This window comes from Numenius arquata, chromosome 3 (genome assembly GCF_964106895.1).
Source record: "Numenius arquata chromosome 3, bNumArq3.hap1.1, whole genome shotgun sequence".
Taxonomy (NCBI): domain Eukaryota; kingdom Metazoa; phylum Chordata; class Aves; order Charadriiformes; family Scolopacidae; genus Numenius; species Numenius arquata.
Genome location: NC_133578.1, coordinates 55116585 through 55138794, shown reverse-complemented (window position 1 = coordinate 55138794; position 22210 = coordinate 55116585). Strand labels below are relative to the sequence as shown.

At 35.3% G+C, this 22210-nt stretch overlaps 1 protein-coding gene across 2 annotated transcripts in view; it reads right to left on the bottom strand.

Moving 5' to 3' along the window:
* VPS13B (vacuolar protein sorting 13 homolog B) overlaps positions 1-22210 on the bottom strand; it is a 475565-nt gene that overhangs the window by 159196 nt on the left and 294159 nt on the right. For both annotated transcript variants that reach the window (XM_074145995.1, XM_074145994.1), the window contains exon 30: positions 8575-8778. In XM_074145995.1, coding sequence (XP_074002096.1) covers positions 8575-8778 — 204 coding nt within the window. The remainder of the gene's footprint in view (positions 1-8574; positions 8779-22210) is intronic.

Sequence of the window (22210 nt, the reverse complement as noted above, 5' to 3'; positions counted from 1 at the left end):
TTTCACTTTATGAATAGCTGTCCTGAAGCCTGCATAATATTTGAATTCCTACGTTAAAACTCTGTGGTGAAAAAATTCTGCACACAACAACATAACTGAAACAAAAATCGAAGACATGAAAAATTAAACTAGCAAACCCCAAGAAACTCTAGGGCTTGCACATTAAATCTGTGATAACTATTGCCAAACATGTTTAAAATGCCTTGAAAATGGAGAGGTGTGAGACTTTCTCTACTTGTTTTGTCTCTGGTTGCTCTTAGTTGGTACCTTTTCATCTAAATATCAATGCTTGCTTGCCAAGAATATTTGTGCCATTGAAATGAAAAATTACATTTGTTTTCCAGCTGACTGTTTATTTTTTTTTTTCCTTTAACCAAATACTAAGCCTAGAGGCACAACCCTGTTATATTTGGATCACTAATAGCTTATGACAACACATTCCAAATAGCCAGAATCTTCTGGGTCAGGTCAAATAAACTATTGCCACAAAATGCCATCTGAGAGCCTCTGATCAGTGAAAAAAAAACCGTAATGAGATCAAGATGGTACTCAGCCCCTAAAAGAGGATACAGTTCAAATTCCTGGGAGAACCCTTCCATCAAGATAGTTTTTTGATAATTCTTTTTACCTGTCATTATGTATAGAAATGCTAAATACCTTCATTTCACCAAGGAGAATTCTCAAAATCAACAAAAAGTTATTGGGTCAAGATAAGTTTTCCTATGCTTACAAAATGGAAAACTATCAACTGTGAAACTATGCAAGTTAAAAGTATACACTAAATTATTCAGCTATCTGTCACAATGACCATACAGAAGATAATAGATCTGTGTAGAACTCTTCAGATATATCTGCATGTCAGGTATCTGAAATGGCCCTACAAGAAAGCTGGAGAGGGACTTTTTACAGGGCATGTAGTGGTAGGATAAGGGGTAATGGCTTCAAACTGGAAGGGAGCAGATTTAGATTAGGTAGATTAGGTATCAGGAAGAAATTCTTTACTGTGAGGGTGGTGAAGCACTGGAAGAGGTTGCCCAGAGAAGCTGTGGATGCCCCATCCCTGGTGGTGTTCAGGGCCAGGTTGGACGGGGCTTTGAGCAACCTGGTCTAGTGGGAGGTGCCCCTGCCCATGGCAGGGGGGCTGGACCTAGGTGATCTTTAAGGTTTCTTCCAACCTAAACCATTCTATGATCTTGCCATCTCCAGTAATTGAGATGTGGCAGTTCAGACATCAGCATAAATCACACAAGTGAGCCAGACACATGAACTACGCAATTAGACAATTAGTCCTTACCATCAGCTAGAGTTATCCATGTTAACCTCATTAAATAACATGGCTATATGCCTGTCTGTGAAGAAATCTCTGGACTGCATATGTAATAGGTAATTAAATCTCTTGATTAGGAACAGGTATTGATATACATAGTTTAGTAAAGATAGTAGTTCTGAAATGGATTCTGTTGAAAAGTACACAATCTCAAATGCCAATGGTTTGTAGGCCAAGGGTTAGGCTGAAAAGAAATTAAATAGATATCATAAGTTGACTGTAATTCAGCAAAGTTCAAAAGATTCAAAATCCATAGATGACAATTTACTGCTCAGACTATTTAGATTTTGATGCTTCAGATTCTACTAACAATTTGCTAAATGTCCTCAAAACATGTAGAAAGCATGGTGATCTATAAGGAAATATAAACTGTCAGATGTGGGTAGGTCTTAAAGCTTTTAAATTTATTTAAGACAACAGTATCCAGAAGTTAACAGCAAATGCTACAGACCACAGAACTAGTATTTAGTGAGCAGAAGTCTAATAAACTTTTGCTTCAAATGACCTCCACAAACACTGCTGAGCTGGGTGCACACTACCGTAAGCAGTATGCAGTTTGCTTAAGAGCAAGGCAATTAGCGAGTGTAAGAAAACTACCATCTTACATTAAAAGCTTTAACATTTTGGTCAGCTGTAGCTCTGGTGGTCTGCAAGGACGGTTTTTAAAGCAAGATTAGTCTAACTAGATCTCCACATTAGAAAGCAGACCTGTTAGTGGTTAGCATACATCTTCAACTGAGAAAATGGTCTTAGATTTTGCCAGTTCTACAAATGCTTCTCTCCCTGCCATCACCTTCATTTTAAATTTAAACCAGATGGCTTTCTACCCAATTTCTATTTCCCCTTCACAATAGGACGAGAAAGAAGTGCCTTTGTTTTTGAGAAAAATGAAAGAGCTAAATAGTAGAACAATTCTATGAAAGAACACACAGCTATACATTAAAAAAAAAAATCCACTTGAAGGGACATAAAACTGCTAGAAAGTATGATTTCAATATATGAAACAGAGCTATAAAGGCAAGTTATTTGTTGAACCCCAAACCCACAACTGGTTCTATTCAATCATTGTTCAAATTATTTTTCAGCTCATACATATTACCATTTCTTAATTTTCAAATGTTATTCCAGTAGATACCCAACACACTGCATCTTAAAGGACTTTTTTGGTAGTGCAGATTGATTGCTGATTTTTTAATTTTATTTTAAAATCATCCCTACGTGGTATCCATGTCCTGCGCTCGTTACTGCTTTCTGCATTTCTAGTTGGTGAATTTGAACCTCAGCCAAATCAAGTATTAGCAAAATAATTGTAAGTACAAACAGAAGGCAAACAGAGCACAGTAAATAATGACGGGAGAGGATATGAGAAAGAGCACAAAAGGAACAAAGAAACAAATTCCACTTTGAATTATTAAGTCTTCCACACTGCACCTAAGTGCACCGTTAACTTAACACAGGTGTACGCCACATGAGCTTATGAAAAAACTTGATTGTGAAGAGCGTAATGATGGCTCTATGTCTGCAGCACACTCATTCCATGGTTCATTTATGCATCTGTTATATATTTGTCTTGGAAAAAAAAGGAAAAGCTAGTACTTTTAGAGATGTTAAAGCAGTTGATCATCTACACTTAAAAGTACAGCACATTTGAAAGACCATATGCTAGCGCAAAGCAACAAGGCAGCAAAGCATTTGTGATAAGGCCTGGAGGTGCCTTTTACTCAGTGCTGACTTTGGGCTGTATCTGCACGGTAACGCGAAGTCTAGTTATGGACCACAGATTCACATTGTAAAAGCACTGGACAAAAATAGTCTCTGTCCTCAGAGGCTTACAATTTAAGTATAAGAAAAAAACACCCATACGCAAACAGGGAAGTAAAAGGGAACAACTAAGCACCGTGGATCATTATATCTGTACACTGGCAACCTGAAAGCTGTCTTATGAGTTTTTATATTACAGCGTAGTAGAAATGAATTTTTTTTGGAAGGATTTGGAAAAAGACATTGCAATAACTTTGTGAATGTTCACAGGAAATGCCTTTATAACATATAGGTTAGCCTAGAAGTGAGGAAGAAAGTGCTTCTTCAAAAATGCAACGCGGCAGCCCTGGTTACTGGTATGATGAGATCTGATGAGCAGTGAGTGTAGGTGTGTCAAAGCAAGTGAAAGGAGACACGTAAAAGGAAATGGATAGACATAGAAGTCTAGCAGTACCTTGAAAGCAAAGACATATCTAATGATTAATATGACAAAAAAATGTTGTGGGAAGAGAAAAAAAAAGGGAAGAACATAATTTTGTAATCAAAGCAACAACATTTCATTACATTGAATCAAATCATCAGTATTTGATTACATCCACTCAGAAGCACGTTGAATTTATGAGGAGAAAGGACTGCCAAAGAGATGATGTTGCACTAATCAAGGAAGCGTGAAGATGTGAGACTGGATAAGCTGTGAAAATGCACAATAAGGACTATAACTTGGATGCTTTATGTGGAAAAAACTAAACGAAACAAACCGAAAATACTGGCCAGTAAGAGCTAAACATTACGTAGATGTGAAATTTGGAAATGTTTCCCTTATTCTTAATTGTTGTTTTTTTTCCTTAAAAATACCTTAATGAATCTAGAGTTTGAGCCCTTATATACTTAAAAATACATAGGTCAGGGAGAAACTCATATACATTCAATACATGAAAGATGACCAAGAGCTCATTTATGCCATGTAAGTTTATTATCTACAGAGAGACGAATCCTCACAATGAATTCTGCGACTTATAAAAGGAAAAAAACAAGTATTAGCATGGAATGGGCCACATAACCAAATAGTGTTCTCCAGTAGTGTGAGGCATGCAAAACCAAAGATATTATGTTGGTTAGCATGCTAACTTAGGACTTAAGAAAGATTTTTCTCTTGCATGTTTACCTTGTAGTTGTATAAATCAGTTAATCCCTGATTCACAGATGTATTAGCATATCTAACTACTACTAATATCATCATGCCTCAGACCTCCGTCTCCCAGTGGACACAACAGTTCACACCCTGTCAGCTCTCTGAGGTGTTGCAAAGACACCCTGCGAGACAGTGAAACAGAATAGCAATATTTTGAGGACTATCTAATAACGAAAATTAGATAATGAACAAATGTACACCATGTACAGAATGACTATAATATAATTGTGCCTCAGTAAAGCTAATTTTCATCTTATTAAGAATGCCGTGCAACATTTCTTTGCTGTGGGTTAATACTCCATCTTATTGAGTAAGGCTTTAAGAATACAAGCATGACTTCAGATACAATAAACACAGTGACTGAAATACAGGTCTGAATACTGGTTAACTGCATTTTATTCCAAAAGATTCACAGGGGATGCCCCTCCTTCCCTACGCATGGATCTACTGATCACTTTTTTCTGGTTTTTCTCGTTAGAACTTGGCAAGCTGCATTTCAAATTTAAAAAAAAGCATGAAAATGAAAACTATTCAAAGAAAAGTCTGCAGGAAACCTTTCTGAGGATCCTTGCAAAGCAAGAGTGGTATTTTGTTCAGTTTAGTACAACAGATCATTGGCTCCCTGACGTACTCAATGAGAGTTGCAGAGAGCTGTTCCAGATGGTGGTATGCCAAGGACAAAACTGTACTGAAGTATATTGCCACACTCAATTCATTACCACACAGAGAAGTAATGCTTTTAAGCTCAATTATTTTTTTTTTTTTTTTAAACAGAGTTTATTCAGGCTGCAGGAAGCAGAAGTTGCTGCTGGGAGCTGTAGAGGGATTGCACAGGGACGGGGGCGAGGCCTCAAGAGAGGATATATTTCTTTATTTCCTTCAGGGCTGTTGTTTTTTCCATTGAGAGGAGGTAGAGGGAGGAGGAGATCTGCAAGCTGAAAAAGCAGTTTTCAATCAAGAAAACTTCTTTTGGTTAAGTACTCCCAGTTCCCCACATGCTGTTTGGTAAAGGGAATAAATGTGGACAGGTTTCATTTGTACATAACCTTATTAGAACTGTCTGACTGTTTCCAGTATTCTTTTTATATATTACACCATTAGGGAGCTTTTTATAACATCTACAGTGAAGTATAAACATTTCATAATGGGAAGAGTTATGATCCCTGATCCTCAGTACAGCACAGCATTTGGATTTTTTTTTTTCCAAGAGAGGGCATCCGCCCTACCAGAGTGCTCCAGTTCCCCTATTCTTCTTGGGGTGACCTGTGGAGGCACAGAAGGCATCACAGCAGCACTTCAGAACAGCCCCCCTTGAAGAATTTTACATTAAACACCTTGAAATATTCAACACTGAGTCTCAAAGCAAGACTACTTGCTTTCCAAATTACAGTGTAAAAGTTTTAAAAAAATTCAAAATCATGAGATATTAAGTAGTAGAAATATTGAACTCCAGAAAAAATGGCGGGAAAATTTGAATTTACTTTCTGTGTAAAGATTGTTAAAGTATTTAAATGATAAATTATGACAAAAGCTTTCAAATATTTGTTTGCATGATATCCATAGATCTTATATTTACAGTGATTGGTTTTCACTGATTTTTTTTTTTTTTTAAAACAAGACCAAATTTCAACTCAGTAGACTAAATTACAATATAGCCTATTTCAGAAATGAAATGGCTGGTATCTATGCTGAATATTTCTTTAAAGTGACTCTATGAAATACTTGGACATAGGTTGGATTCTGTACTGCACGACATAGGACCTAAAAATTAAAAATTGGAAATGGATCTTAAAAAATAATCTTAAAGCCCAGTGAACCTAATAAACCAGAACACTGGGTCTAAAAGATAAGTAAAAGCAAATAGAAGTACATTAAAACCAAACACAGAAATGAACCCTAAAATAACTCAGTAAAAATAATTCATTATGTTCCATGTTAAACATGTCTAAGAAACTTAAAGAATTAAAAAAGAAAATAGTATCACAAATAGGTCAAAGAATAAAGCTTCTGTGGTAGTTGCAGGAAAACTGAAGATAAACTTCACCCTGCAGACTCTAAGCACCATGTAAAACACCACACAGCCACCCTCTTGCTGCATGCTTGGAAATATCTTAGTGGATGGCAGAGTTCAATGCAGGTTCTTCCAGTTCTCAGCGCATAACTTCCACAGATCATAAAATAAACCCAGATGCAGCAAAACTAACTGCCAACTAAAAAGCAAAAATGCAAACATCCTGAAAAAGAACTGTAGTAAGTGTGTAAAATTTTAAGCCAAAAGGACAAGAAAACACTATACAAACTTTCTCTTTTAACAAATTCAAGCTGGAATTAAAATACTGTATTGTGTAACACTTGGGAAAAGCTAATGTATTTAATTACAACTGATCTAAATTAAAACCCAAGTAAAGATACATTCAAAAGCAATTTCAAAACAAGCATACTTGTTTGTCAAATATATTCTAATAAAATTCTATTTTGGAAGTCTGCTGAGGAAAAGAAGAATGTCCAAGCAGTTACTAAAAAAAAAGAGAACTCAGATTATCTGTAATAGCTGCTCCTCTTATTCTTATCTTGATAGCTTTTCAGGAATCCCACCAGACTTCCTATCCAAATCTATAACCATAAAGCTCAGACCAAAGTGTGCTGGCAACAGGATTTCAGTGACCAACGGGAAGGAGAAGGAAAGCCAATTCCTCAGGGGGTGGTTTTGCTATTTTAGCTTAATTTGTGAATTGGCCAGCAGTCCTTTGGAGATTAATGTCGTCTTATCTTTCAAGAAATGCCAGTGGCCCTGTGTGGTTTTATGAGAAAGAACTTCATGGGCAACTTGCCCAACACCAAGGCCCAACTAGCAGGTCATATACATTTTTTCAATGCTAAGAAAAAATTGTCTATGGAATTGTACTAGTTTAAAATAAAATTGTTAAAAGACAGGCAAGAACCAGGTGATCTTATAAATGAAGAACAGAAACTATTACTGTGTTTAAATTTTTGTCTATATTCCTGTCACTCCTTGTGGTTTTATCATTACTTCAGTTAGACCTGCTTTTCCTGCCCTCTGGTTTTCAATGATAAACTGGAATTTATTCTTGATCACATCTTTTTCCTGCACACACTCCTCCAGAATAAGCTTATTTACTCTCTTGGTTTTTCATCAATTCATTATTTATAAAGTTCAGCCTGTGTGCCATCCTCACGTAGCTTCTTAAATATCTCTGAGAGTCCTCATCTTCCCTTTTTTTGAAAATCAAACTAGCAATAATTCAATTTTTGTCTGTCCTTATGATACTGCCTGTTTTTCTATATCACTTTTAGGAACTCATCCCTCAATTCAGACAGGAATCTTAGGAACCATAAAATTATGCATGCATTCATAAAAATTAGATTGTTTTTGTATGAATTAGATATATGGAACTTTTAAGTGAGAATAATTAAATAAATGTGTGGGCAAACAGAAATCTTCTAGCAGAAACATATACAAATCCACAAAATGACTTTTGAAAGCTTTCTTTTGGCCATCAGACCTTATTCCTCTTGCTTTGAAAAGACAACTTTGACTGTTACACAGTCTATAAAAATTTCGCTTTAAGCCACCTGTATGAATTGTTAAGTAAAGAAAGTATATTAAAACTAAAATAAAATTTTCAAATTTTCACAAATTACCTATTAGCCCCCCCCATTTTATATTTGAAAACTTTAATTTTTAAAATACCATGCAAGTGTATGCATGCTTTATCTTTCAACCCTGCTTAACTAGAGGGCGGGGCTTTGCGTGTGTGTATCATACAATACACAATAAGGGAGACTCAGTTGAAATATCTCATTCTCAAAATTCATCTGGTTTTACTTACAGAAGTGCAAAAAACAGTTCAGAACCAATAGGAAATGTTTTACTTTATCCTTCTCTAACTTAAAAATGTCTAAGCTGGTTTTACTCAAGCTTTGTAAAAAGACAAACAAAAGTTTTAAAAAAAGAAAATCCCAAACCTCCCATTGCTTGTAGACCCAGAAGCTGAAGTCTGAGCCCTGAAGTTATTTTTATGGACATACAGTAAGCTGCTCAGAAAAGAACATATAATGGAACCAAAAGCACACAATAACTTGACAGTAACTACAGTGTAACAATAATAGTAATATGCATTTCAAATGTAAAATCCAAAACTCTATGTAAATATCCTTGTAATAGAAAGCAAAAACAATACAGAATTATTTGATTCTGACATAGTGTGGATGATATCTGCAGTGTTTGTGCTATGTAATTCTAGAAAAGAATAAGTTAAAAAAAACTTCCTACCTACTGGCCATGTTCCATTCAAGTGCTGGATTTTGAGAATTTCTTTCACTCTCTGTCAAAACCCCTCCTTTTCCATTTTCCTTCTCTGGTTTCAACTGATTCCAATAAGCAGTACCAATGTTTATAGATTGAAGATCTACTTGATATTGTCTGTCTTCAACCTCTGATCCAGGGTCTCGAAGTATTCCTAGATTCAGTGCTCTCCTGCAATTTCAAAGGAAAAAGGGAAAGAAAAAAAAAAAACAGAAAAAAAAGAGCAACAATGGTCAAATTCAGACCACTCAGATATCCACAAAGATACAAAATTAAGAAAATTCAAGTATTAATTTTTGCCATTCTTGACTACATCTAAGCATTATTGTAAGTCCAGATCTTCAGAAGTATCCACCTGCCTCTTTTCTACGGAATTCAACAGGAGATATGCAAATAAATATATTCCAAAATTTAGCCAGATCCACCAAAGTTGATACAAGATCGGTCGACTGACTTCACTGCACTTTCAATGAGCTCCGTATGAGCAGCCTTACGCAGAAGCAGGACAAACTCATATCTGCTGAATAGATAAAGGATGTCACATTCAAAACCTCAAAAAGAAGAGCTACATATCACTATTATGAACAACTTTATTGTGAGACAATTGTTCCACTGTCCAAACCTATCGAATAAAAATTAGAAAGAGCATTCCAAGATGATAGAAAAACAATTCAATCTTTTAAACATGGAATTTCATTACAGAGCTTTGTTATTAGAATTCTTCTGACAAGTGAGAAAAAAACTTTTTTGAGTGAACCGCATTACCTGTGGATTCCACTAAATTCTACTACATTAGATTTTATGAAGAATTTCAATCTTGAGCTGAGTTTGGGAAACAGTCACACCCAACTTCAACAGATCATCCAAGAGCTATTGGATAAGGGGAGGCTGCTAAGACCATTCGATTTTACCAGTGACTGGTGTCTGAAGAGTCTCCTACTACCATTCGTCTTCTGCTAATAAGCACTAGTAAATCTTCCAAGAAAATTATCTTGCCCTTTCAACACTAGGAACAACACTGCTAATTTGATATTATAATAAAAATATGCAAATGAACTTATCACTGTTTTTCAAAACAAGCCAGTAAAGGGAGCAAGGGTATCTTAAATTTTTTTGCTTTGAATCTATGATCATGTCAAATTGTATTCTTTTTTATTGTTTTCATATATCTGAGATGAATCTTAAGCTTCTTATTTGCATATGCCATCCAATCTACTGTTCCAGTCTAGGTTGTTGTCTTATGCCAGAGTCATTATTTAGTACATATGCGCTGTCTCCACAGCAAACTTAATAATTCTGCAATCTGTTTAATCATTAATGCTAACAATCTAAAAATAAGGATTAAAGCAGCACATTTCAACCTGTAATGCACGCAGTGCATGCCATCTCTAAATATAGGCACGCAACCTATAGGCATACAACCTATTTCAAAGTGCAATCCCAATCCTGTCCAAATCTCAACCCAGTTGAAATTGTTAATATCATTGCCATTCTCACCAACAGAGTATGCTAGCAATTAAGAAATTAAGTAATTAATCATATCTACCCACAGAAGCATGTGAATGGCAGGAAAGCCATTTTGATCAAGTCATTCCTGGGGAGGAAGTGTGATGGCATTGTTCAGTAGCCCTGTAAATTTCTTAAATGGTTAGCAGAAATACGCTAAAAATCTGTTATGTCAGTAGTGGTATTTCAAAATTAGATGTGGTTTCTTAAAACTCAAGAATGTGTGTGTCAACTTTCCACACAGAGAGATCTAACCATAACAATTGTGTCTTTTATTAGAATCACAGAATAGTTTGGGTTGGAAGGAATCTTTAAAGATCATCTAGTCCAAGCCCCCTGCAATGACCAGGGACATCTTCAACTAGATCAGGTTGCTCAGAGCCCTGTCCAACCTGACCTTGAATGCTTACAGGGATGGGACATCTGCTACCCCTCTGGGCAACCTGTGCCAGGGTTTCACCACCCTTATTGTAATTTCTTCCTTATATCTAGTCTATATCTATCCTCTTTTAGCTTAAAGCCATTACCCCTTTTTCTATTGCAACAGACCCTGCTAAAAAGTTTGTGCCCATCTTTCTTATACATGTAAAATACGAAGATTAGTTATTAATGCCTTGATGTTTCGACTAAGCTGATTATTGCTTTCAGAAAGTACATACTGCCAGTATCATACAAGGATCATAATATAGCCTTTTCCCAAATAAGTTATATACATACAGGCATTTACACAAGCACTCATTTCTGGTTTTCCATATCAACTATTTTCCTAAGTATGCCCCCAATTATTAGTTGTATACTAAGGATGAGAATTAGTTAAGTCACAGCAGAACTGGCCTAATCGTAAGCACACACGCTATGTATAAACTTTGCAGCCTTTTTGATTCTGCAGGTTTTGAAATCCTTGTCACAAATAAAATCAGGGAAACAGAGTAAGCCAAATCCATGACTTCTCTACCCCTAGCATAAACACTGTTTTACCAGCTGAAATGTACTGTAGGGCTTATTATTGTAATTGCTTCCCTTTCTGAAAACAACTTCACTGTCCCATCTGAACCTTTCGGCAGGTGGTGTCGAATACAACAGTTAGTCAATAATACAGTAAGATCATAAGCAACCAAAGATGACCATAAGCATGTAACAGGAAACACAGTTTTAATGTTTTTCTTTTTAAAATTGATTTAGTCTGGGTCAGGCTTTTTGTATGTTTATATAAGAAACAGCTCATGTTGAACCAGTTACTACATGCTGCTGAATAGGCATAACTCTGAGACGTTCTGTAAAGAAGCTATTCACATTAAATCTATTCACATATAGCTCATCTGAGACCTACAAAAAGCTAAGTAAGCAAGGAAAATGGCATTCAAAGACTATACATTATGTAATGAATAAGAAATATTCATAGACTTTACAGAAAACAGCTAATTTTTGTTAGCTCTTACTAGATCTCTGTCTGTACTGATTTCCACTTCCAGTTACAGAGATGACAAACCTATCTATCCAAATTTCAACTATTAAAGGTTTTGTCTTGTGGTAAAAGAGTCTTCCTATTCTAATTTAAAAATTAAATAGACAGTAAGCTTGGATCAATATATACCTTCTACTTTATAGGAGAAGAACCAGTGGCACCTTGTTGGACCTGGACATAGATGCTATGCAAGAGGACCACCTCCTCTTCTGCTTAAGCTTGTGGAGCCCGAATGTAGTCTGAAAGCCCATCACCTATGAATGAGATGTGACTGAACTACTGTAGAAATCACAGCAATATTTATCACTGACTTAATGCTCCTTAGCTGCCTTTTCCCCAATTCAATTTAATAAAGTTTCCTAACTTAATCCCCATCGAACGTGTTATACCAAACAGGGGAAACTGAAACAACTGTTAGGGAAGCAATGGACACAGCTCCATTTGGAGTGAGATGCCATAGATATTAAGAAGGGCACAGAACAAAAATCTGGTAAACCTAGAGCATCTATGATAACCATACTGGCCTTTGAAAATACTGAGCTTCTATTAGTAAAATACCAAACAGGTATCAGCTTTCCAAAGAAAGGCAACTATTTTTTAATTTAATTTTTTTTTTTTTTAAATTATAGCAAGTAGATGCCTCTTTGCCACAGGAGAGTAGCTAACGCCTGAGCCACTGGGAAAGAAACAGAACTTCCCCAACATCACAGAACATATGTAGACATGATCTCAAAACAGGAATAAAAGAAATCCTGTAGCATGACAGTTTATGATGGAAAACTTGGGTTTGCCTCACTTTGGAGAGATTAAAAACATATATTTGTGAAAAAGACCAAAAGAAGAACGAGAAGTTAAGGAGAAAAAAAACAGGAGGGCACAGAAGTGTGCAGGAGGGAGAAGAAAGATGGCAACAAGGCACTAATACTGAAGTTAAAGAAAAGCAGCAGGTAAGAAAATTCTATTCTTGCAAGAAGAGAGGAGGAGACATCCTTAGGCAAGAAGGAAAGGTCCTGATAAATTTCTAAGATTCGGTACATGATCCTGGATACACATTCTGCCATACTGAGAGAGCTCCCTGTCTCCCTCAAAGGGTAACCTCAGCTTTGCTTCCCTGCCCTGCCATCTGTCCATAGGAAGACTTATTTGTGGTTTAACAAACATAGTGTTTTGTGACTGCTGGGATGTTGGAAACGGTTTATTTTAGTCTGGGTCAGTACAGCAGGCTGTCAAATGCTGTCAGCAATAAACTCCAGTTCTCACCGTTTCTGCCTCTTTTCCCCAGGAACTATGCCACATATGACTGGCTTTCTTGGCAGCTGCGCCTTCTCCCCTCTCCAGCTCAGCCTCAGAAGAACTCAACTACTGCCCCATCTCCATACTTGCTGGCAGCATACTCTGGGTGTGATACCAGCAAGTTTTGATTAAATAAAAACATAAACTGAGTACAGTAAGGCTCCTTTGTTTAATGCTTTTCTGATGAGCAAGTGACACTATTTTGTTCATATGCCTATACTCCACTTTTCTAACATTACATTTAATCTTTATAGGAATTTGTTTAACAAAGAAAACTACATTCCCCCTGATTAGCTCTAGTGTTGTGTTCTGTACAGCATTATCTACAGAAGACACTGTATGACAGGTGTCCCGTAAGTTAAGGTACCTGGGTTCATCATCAAATGTGGAAGACCCTTATAAAAAGAAAACATCAGTGCTGGCTCTGTGAGCAAAATAAAAATGACTGGCCACTTCTAAAGATTTCACAGTGGACAAATACATCACATTACTAACACAGAGGAAGAAGTTATTAATTGAATTCTAAATTAATACATTTTGTAGACATTAACGGACATACTTCTAATTCTATAATGATTTGCAGTGTTTATAGTTTTTGTGAATAGACATAAATCAACTGATAGGTAGATTACTTTTGCACTTAGTATGTTGAAAAAAAAAAGACAAGCAGTGACTAAAACATATAAAAAAAATCCTTTTGATTGTGCTAGACTGCTTCAAACAATTGATATAGGTAAGTAAAAGTACAAGTATAATGGGTAATTTTCCTCTATTTTAAACTAATGCTGGATAAATATCTGACTTGTCTCTCTTGGGCACTGGTTCCTTTTTCATTCTGTATTCTTACAGATGAGTATCAAGGCACAGAGAGGAACTGGTTAAAGTGTAAAAAAGCTAAAGAGAAGGATGAGACACCAAGTAGCTATAAAGATCTTTAGGTAACAGAAGGATAAGCATAGTGGAGAAATTATGGAACTCAGTACTTTCAAGTCACCAAAAAAACCAAAGATTCAACTACAGATTAGTGTGCACTAAGACATCATTCAAACCATGAATGTCAAAGTGCCCAATTGAAAAAAACCAAAAGACAATTGGGTGTACAGAACAAATCATCTACTTCACAATCATCCAGATTAAAGATCTGGATCCACCATCAAATTAAAGAGTACTAAGATTTAGTTAAGTGTCATTACATGTCTTTTAGTCTCCTGAATGTCAGAGTCTGCAATACATAAGGATGTTAGATACAGGTTTAGAAAATTCAGCCTTGAAAAGGAGTTTGATCTGCTATTTCAAGACACTAAGCTTCCAGGTACGTCAAGCACAGCACAGAATCTACTACTATGAAGATCTCAGTTCCTGGCAAACAGAGAATGACATTAAGAGAAAGTATTGAAGATCTTCAGCAAAGCCATCACAATACTCTATCAACAACTGTTTCGCTTAAATATCTCCAAGCTAGGTATTACACCGTCACATTTGAAACAAATGTAGACGTGACAGATTGAAACAGACTTATTCCCTCTTCTGCTTCTAGACTTTCCCAGTTGTGCAGCAATAACTCTTCTACAGAAAATAATAACAGTAATAATCAAATTACTTAACTTTTTTCAAAAAGTCTTACCAAAAATACACTGTTTTATTTTCACTAATACTTTTCAGCACAGCTTTTTCGTGCCAAGCTGAAGCAGACAGGTCTTCCCTTACAATTAGTTTGAAAGCTTTTTCTTAAAAATAGACAACACAGACAAAAATCTCAAAAATCTCTTTAAGCAACAAAATTAACCTCTTCAATAGTTTACTCACCTACATTGTGGGCATAATGCCAAAATGACCTTGTGACTAAAATTAATTAATGGCATAGAAAAAATTTTGAGATCATCGGATATACAGTGCTTAAGAATGCAAATATATAAAAATATGTATAAAAATAAACTACTGCAATTTTTTATCAAGATACTATTTATGTAACTATTTAAATATTTTAATTTTGAAATCCAGTAGGTACATATTCAGAGGAAAAAAAGAACACCGCCCCCTCATGCCCATTAATTACAGTGGTGGTGCCAGGTGGGTGCTACTATAATTCCATTTGCGATTCATTTAGGAAGGTCAGATTTTAGTGAACTGGACCACACCAAGGTCAGGATTGGTAGCAGTGCATTGATCATATAAAAGCTACTAAACACATGAAAGGAATTACAGTAGATCACACATCAAACATTTTGGCCCTGTGCTTCCTTCCTTTAGTCCTACGGGCAGGAAATGCTCTACATATCCTGTAAGGTGACCAGATATTTAAAAGTAGCCCCTTGTTCCAAAGGCTCTGCTACAGTAAGTAATTGTAAAGAAGCTGAAGAACTTCTGCAATGCAGTTGTTTTCTAAAGTCATATCTGGAACACCACATGAATGATCCTGTGATGATAAGGTACAGTCTGGTAAACTATAAAGCAATTTCAGCCTTTCTCTCTCAAAAAAAAAAAAGCGTAAAATGAAACAAAGCTGAGGTTTGCAGCTGTGGATTTAGATGTCATCTGTTTAATTGCTTTTGTAATTTTATTGTTTAAATTCCTCAGCAAAAATAACAGCACGAGCAAGTCTGAACTTTTAAAGATCAGTTTTTCATTTTTATACTGTTTAATGTTTAGACAGTTCGAGGAATCTCGTTATAGTTTTGAAGCATTCACCAAAATTCAGGGAGCATAGTATAAATATACAGTTGACAGACTGTATAAATGATAAGTATGCACAATTCCAAAGGAAGGTCTGTATGATATTTTTGGATGCCAAATGTTTATAGAAAAAACAAGTGGAATAGAGTTTCTCTAAATAGAATCAGTGAGGAGAGAGCTTGAAGAGTTTAAGAGGGTGGAGTGGAAGTCTGGGGTGGCAGTTAACAGAAACGCCAAAATACAATATAACCCAAATCCTTTAATGCTTTTGTTTCATGGCAGAAATAGTTTTATCTCAAAACCTAATGCTGTTTGGCAGTAAAAAGATCTTTAATTTTGATTTTTCAAATATTTAATGCGTACTTGGTTTACCAGATAGCTAAGGTAAATAATCTTGTGATTTTCCCATTGCTTTCATCCTGTATTTCACTTTGTTTTAGTTGATTCGCCTAGTTTAGTGATACAATACCTCAGTCTTTTCAGATGTTCTAGAAATTCACCTGGAAATACTGAGGTTGAGTTTCACTGAACACAGTCTTCATATTTGATGCATGGAATTTCTTTAAATGGTGCAACCAGGTACAATGGTAGAAGCTAGAAGACATACTGTCCACAGTGTGTTTGATAAGCTGACATGGGACAGGATTTCTTTTTGCTGTTGTGTCAGTATATCGAACTCACACCTGGACATCAAACAAATTCTATACAATGTAGTACAGAATGTTAGAAATAAATAAATACCAGTTTTCCCTGTATATTAAAAAACGTGTACTAATCCATATTCTCAGCACACGTATATTGTAAAAGATGTTTACAGCATAGATACTGCAACAAGAAACTATTCTAAAACACAAATATTCAACTTTCAAAGTCAATCTGAATTTATCTTTGACACTGATTAAATAAGTTTCTCAAGATGGCACTTGTATTTTCTTTTTCTTTTTGCAGAACCATTACATTCATAATGGCAAGCTCATACTACTTCTAAAATACTTTATATGATATTGTAAAATAAGTCAGTAACAAAGTCTTTGAAAGTAGCCCCTTTAAGTCTTCTTTTCCGAAGTCCTTGCACTGTTTTTCCTATTTACTTATCACTGGGGAAACTGTCCTGATAGAAAAGTAATTCCATATTCATTATGAAAGATATTACCTGTCTTGTCAAAACCAGTATTTTGTCTTCCTTAAAACCCCGTTAAACTATTGTTAATGACACTTCCAAATTCAATATGAATCTATGCCTAACAAGATATATTGCAGGAGTTTACGTCTAAATACACTTTTGAAGAAGGGAAAAAAAAAGAAAAAAGAGTTGCAAATAAATTCTTAATTTATTCTCAGGGATTCTTAGGACTACAAAAGGCAGAAATTATTCATAATCATATCAAAATAAAACATTCATTGAATAATGTGTACTTTATATTTCCCCAGAGTATTAAAATTAATCTTGTGTGTACTGAAAGAAAACATTATGATTTGACTAGAGAGGCGGTAGAGTTTCAGGTTTCTTCTAATCAGATTAGAAAAAACCAGAGCCATCTATACAAACCTGATCATCCCACGAGTCATTCCCTGCAAAACACAAGGAATGGCACCTTTCATATACATTATGAGCTGTATGGAGTAACTGAACCTTTACTTTTTTTGTGTGTGTTTTAAGGCTATATATGATATGATTGAAGCACGCTACTTTTTTCTTGAATATTCTCTTATATGACTTGAACTTATCTACAGTATGCCTTTGGATCTCATAAGAAAATTTGGAATTCCACAGAAACACAGGGATTCACTTCACTTAAAGTAGTCTTAGACACAAAAACTATTGGAGGATAGTTTTTCGGTCCAACTTTCGGTCCAAAATACTTCGGTCCAACCAGACCTCCCTCAGCTCACAGGTTATGAAACTGTAGTCAGTTAGGCACTGCTAGTCTGTTCAAATTGGAGTGATTCTCGCTTCTCCATTCTGAAATTCAATGAATACATATTGTATGATCCTAATATTTAGATTTGTCTAGATTTACTAGCATCAAAATTAAGATTCAAGTTCCCTTAGAAAGGTACCAAGACAGGCTGGATGGAAAGACGGCCCTTTAATCCTGAACACAGGGGCGAGCTCAGACTGCTGAAATGATCCTTTTGCAGAGGAACATGGGAAAATCAGTTGTAAATACAACTTCAAAAAAGTAAGTAAAATCTCCTAAACATTGCAAAGAGCAAGTGACTGATTACCTATTTGAGAAGCTTACAAATTTTCTGCTGAAAACAGCCTACTTGAGAAATTCAGATTTGCCTGAATGTTGAATTTTTCTCATGACAAACTGGCATTTTTACAGACATTCATTCTTTTCCTGCTTTCTTCCTAATTTAGGTTGCAAATCAACTGGTTTCTCAAGACACTGATGCATATGTGAATGACAATTTTTTTTTATAATTGTCAGTCTCTTTTTCAGACATGATGCATGTCTGAATAATAATTGCATCTACTGTATTTTCTCTTTTTAAAAGATATTATACCTCTCTAAAATGAATTAATTTTCCTGAAAGCACATCTTGAATGTTTGTACCTGTAAGCCTGAACTTTTCCCTTGGTGATTTAAATTGTATTTTACTTCTTTTCTTCAGCTATGTCTGCTAAAATGTCCTGACTTCAGAGAGGTCAATGTAAAATCATCAGTGCCCACAAAATATCAAGGTTCTACCACTTTTAGTTTCCTGAGAGAATTAGAGCTTTGAGTTCACATGCCTGTGGGTAGAAGCCCTTGCTACACAGACAGAAGCTAACCAACAGGCAAGACCTCAGTTACATAGAAAATCATTGTTTCACTTCCACGTCTTGCTCTTTCTAGAGGAAATTTAGTATCAACTATATGCTAATAAGCGTTTCTTTTTATAAAATATTAGGACTTGAAAAATCAAGGTGGTGTTATCAAAACACAATTCACCTGGTAAGTTTACTCCTTTCTTTCCCTAGAGAATTCTTCTTGAACATAACAAAGTACGGAGTGCCTGCAAACTCCCTCATCTTGCATTATTCCTTATTGGACTTCTATAGGTTTCTTGTCAACTGCTTGAGAACCAGATAAAGCAGAGTCCCCAAACCTTCCAGCTTTCCTAGGATCTGTTACAGGGTTTTTTCCCCTCAGAAAAAGCTTTTGAACATCCATCTCTTCCATTATGAAAGTAAAATATCCTCCTGAACAAACTGCTTCACCACCAAGATTTTCCAGTTTATCTGGCTTTGCAGGAGGACTGAAGCAGAGGAAAGAAGTGCTCCACTACAACATACTTTGATTGGGGAGATTATGATACACCTTTTGATGGTATTTCACCAGTTCTTTTAGGGACTTACAGTAAAGCTTTTAGGTATGTTATTACTAGAGACCTCATCTCCTCTTTAATACTGTTTCTATTCTTTCTTAAACTATGACTAATAGAATCACACCTAAAGGTCAAGCACATTCTCCTTGACCTACAACCATTAGAGAAAGTTTTCAAGAACTAACAACTTTGACAAAGGGTGTAAACTTCCAAAGAGAAATCTAGGAAGGTTTTCTAAAAGAAATAAGAGACTAAAGCTATTGAGAAGTATTTTGCACATCACTTAAAGGACTAATATTTTTTCCAAACACCTTTAATTAATTTAGTGAAATATCCAGATGTGGAAGGATGCAGCAAAACTTCAAGAGAGATCAGCTTGAAAGGTCAGTTTACAAACTAAGTTATGATACATAGATTCTCACCTCAAAATCTGTAACAGATCTACAACTATAAGCCACATATTTGGAGTCCCATTCTTACAGTCAATTTTAAACCCACCAATTCCTCCATGTCATTAAATACAACTACTGCAACTTAAATTTTACAAATAGTTATTTCAGATTGAAGTGACTGTAGCTTGTTTCTTCTACGATGAAAAATAAATTAGTAGCTTTTTTCTGAAAAGCATACTACTGCTAAATCTTAAACTGTGATATCAATAAGTGAACTTTCTGAAAGTAAACTTCTACATGCACACAGACGCACTACTTAAAAAGGGTTGTCTATGTAAAGGCTTTTTAATATATTTAGAATATGTTTTAAAAGATGAAAAACAGAACAAATGAAACATATTAGGAAATTGACCTCAGAACTCATCTTTAGGACAAAAGTATAAAATATCTAAAAAACTTAGAGAATGAGAGAGAGAACAACAAGGACATAACAAAAAACAAGCAGAGCCCAAACTCAAGATGATTCTCATTCATTATAAACTGTTGCTGAGGTAGCTTTTGGCAGCAGGAGACAACATATTCTTAAGAAACCTACATCCTGCCATAGGAAGCCACAGAGTACAACATTGCTTTTGTAAACATTAAACATAAAGCCTTCACACTAAATTGGTTAAAACCTACTATTCAGCATGTACACAAAGCTTGTTAGAGATGTTTTTTAACAGAGGTTTTAAGTAAGCTTCACTTAAACAGGGCAATATCAGGCAAGAGTCATCCTTATCTCAAAATATCCCTGTGTATTCACAACATTGACCATGAAGACCACAGATTCCGATGTCAGGTATTTCAACTGACTCCATGAGGCACCCAAAGCATATAAATGGTGGTGCCAATGAAGAAAACTCAAGAGTTTTACAACACAAACACACACATAAACCCAATTCACTGCATTGCCCATTTGGGAAACTGCAAGTTCTATCACCTGTAGTTAGTTTGTGTCCAGTTTTGTAATACGGTTGCTTAAATTTTTTTATGAGCTGCAATGTATAAAGAATACAATATTTAGGTTTTAAAAATTATTTTTAGAAAGCAACTTCTACAACACTTGCCGTTACATATGTCAGGCATTTTTTTATTATGCCAAGAATACGGAAAATCAACCATTGCAAGCTGTCTGAAGAATAAGGTGTATCAAAATAGAGTCTGAAAAAACACCTACCAGAGAATTGTATTCCTCTGAATTTTTCTTGAATATCTGTACATACACATATATATACACACATCCAACCTTAAGCTAGGAAAAAGAAAACTTTCAGATTTATTTTGCAGCTGGGTTTGCTAATCTGTAAGTTTCTTCCTGTTCCTTGAAAAACTGTCACATACAAACATTAAATAATACTACTCAATAGTTAAATAACTTTGGTGATTAGGAAGAGTTCAAATCTGTTCTGTTCCTATCCTGCAAGTATCAGGATATATCTATATGTAGATACCCCTAAATTTTATTTGTATCACCTCCACACCTGTTTATTTTTTATTGCTGGAAAACACACACTATGATGCAGAAAAACGGATTATCTGTGATTTATGCCACTCATTGACATTGCACTCAATGGAGATGCCTGATATTAACTCTGTATTTTATTACTCAACACACACTTGTGTTAGCCATTAACGTATCAGTGTTAGCCACTGCCTTCTCACAGGAAAAAAAAGATACCCTAATGACCAAAAGCATCAGAGGGCATGAAAAATGTTTTGAGATGCTGAAGAATGTTATATTTATCTTTGTGTCCTACAACTAATAAACCCCATAAGAATATGAAGCAGTCCTAAAAAAAAGGGGATGGATTTATATCTTTAAGGACCAAGAATTAAAAAAAAAAAAAAGGAACAGAATGTGAAATGCAACAGAACCACTGTATATAACTTTTTAATCTGTTTTTTACTGCAGCATAATCAGGTTTAATAGGAATACTGGAAGACAAATTAGACAAAGTAGACAAAGTAGTAAGCATGCCTTTTGACTATACTTAAGGTGGTTGAGCACTAAGCTATCTCGGAAGATCAGTAAAGGGTGAGGAACGATACTCACTTAAACAATACACTTTGAGCTGCTTGGGAGAAGAGGAATAAGGATTTAATTTTGCCATGGTTTGCCATAATTTTGCCATGAGCTTTGAATAGTATCCCATAGAGAAATGTGATCAAATAACATGTAATCATTCTATATATTTCTGATAACCCTTTTTGTTTACTAACCAAAAACCAAAGTAGGAATACATAAAAACATTAAATGGAAAGAGATTGGCAAATGGTTTTGCAAAAGAAAGAAATCTTCTATCCAAAAAGTAGTTTAAGAACTGTGGTATGAATGTGTCATAGATAAAACCCTGTGAGGGACATCAGAGAACCCACAAATATTTATGGAATGAACCACAATCTGTATACAGAAGTTAACAAATGTCTCATTACAAATGGGATATGGTTTTCCCAGTAACAGAAGCACACAACTTGCATTATATTTAACTTGAGATCCTGTTATAATTAAAAATACTATGAAGAAAAAAAAGTCTGCTTTATACATTACTGGAAAATACTTTTCAACAAACAAAACATTTGTTGAAACCAAATCTGATGGAAATCATATTTACTCACAGTTAAGAAGAAAACTGTATAGAATAATAAGTTTCTAGAAGCTTTCCTGAATTATTTTACAATAAATTACTTATCACAGGCAAGATTTATGGACGTTAATTTTCATCATATAAGACAGAAAAGTAACCTTGATATGTGGACTCAATCATATATGTTAAGAATCAGCAAAGGACACCCAGGGAAAAAAAAAGACTGTAAGGAGTTTTTTTGTAAAGTCACTGAATTTTACTTAAGTAACTTGTATAGGGGGATCACGCCAGCTCTTAAAATGGTATTAATTCATAAGGACCAACTAATT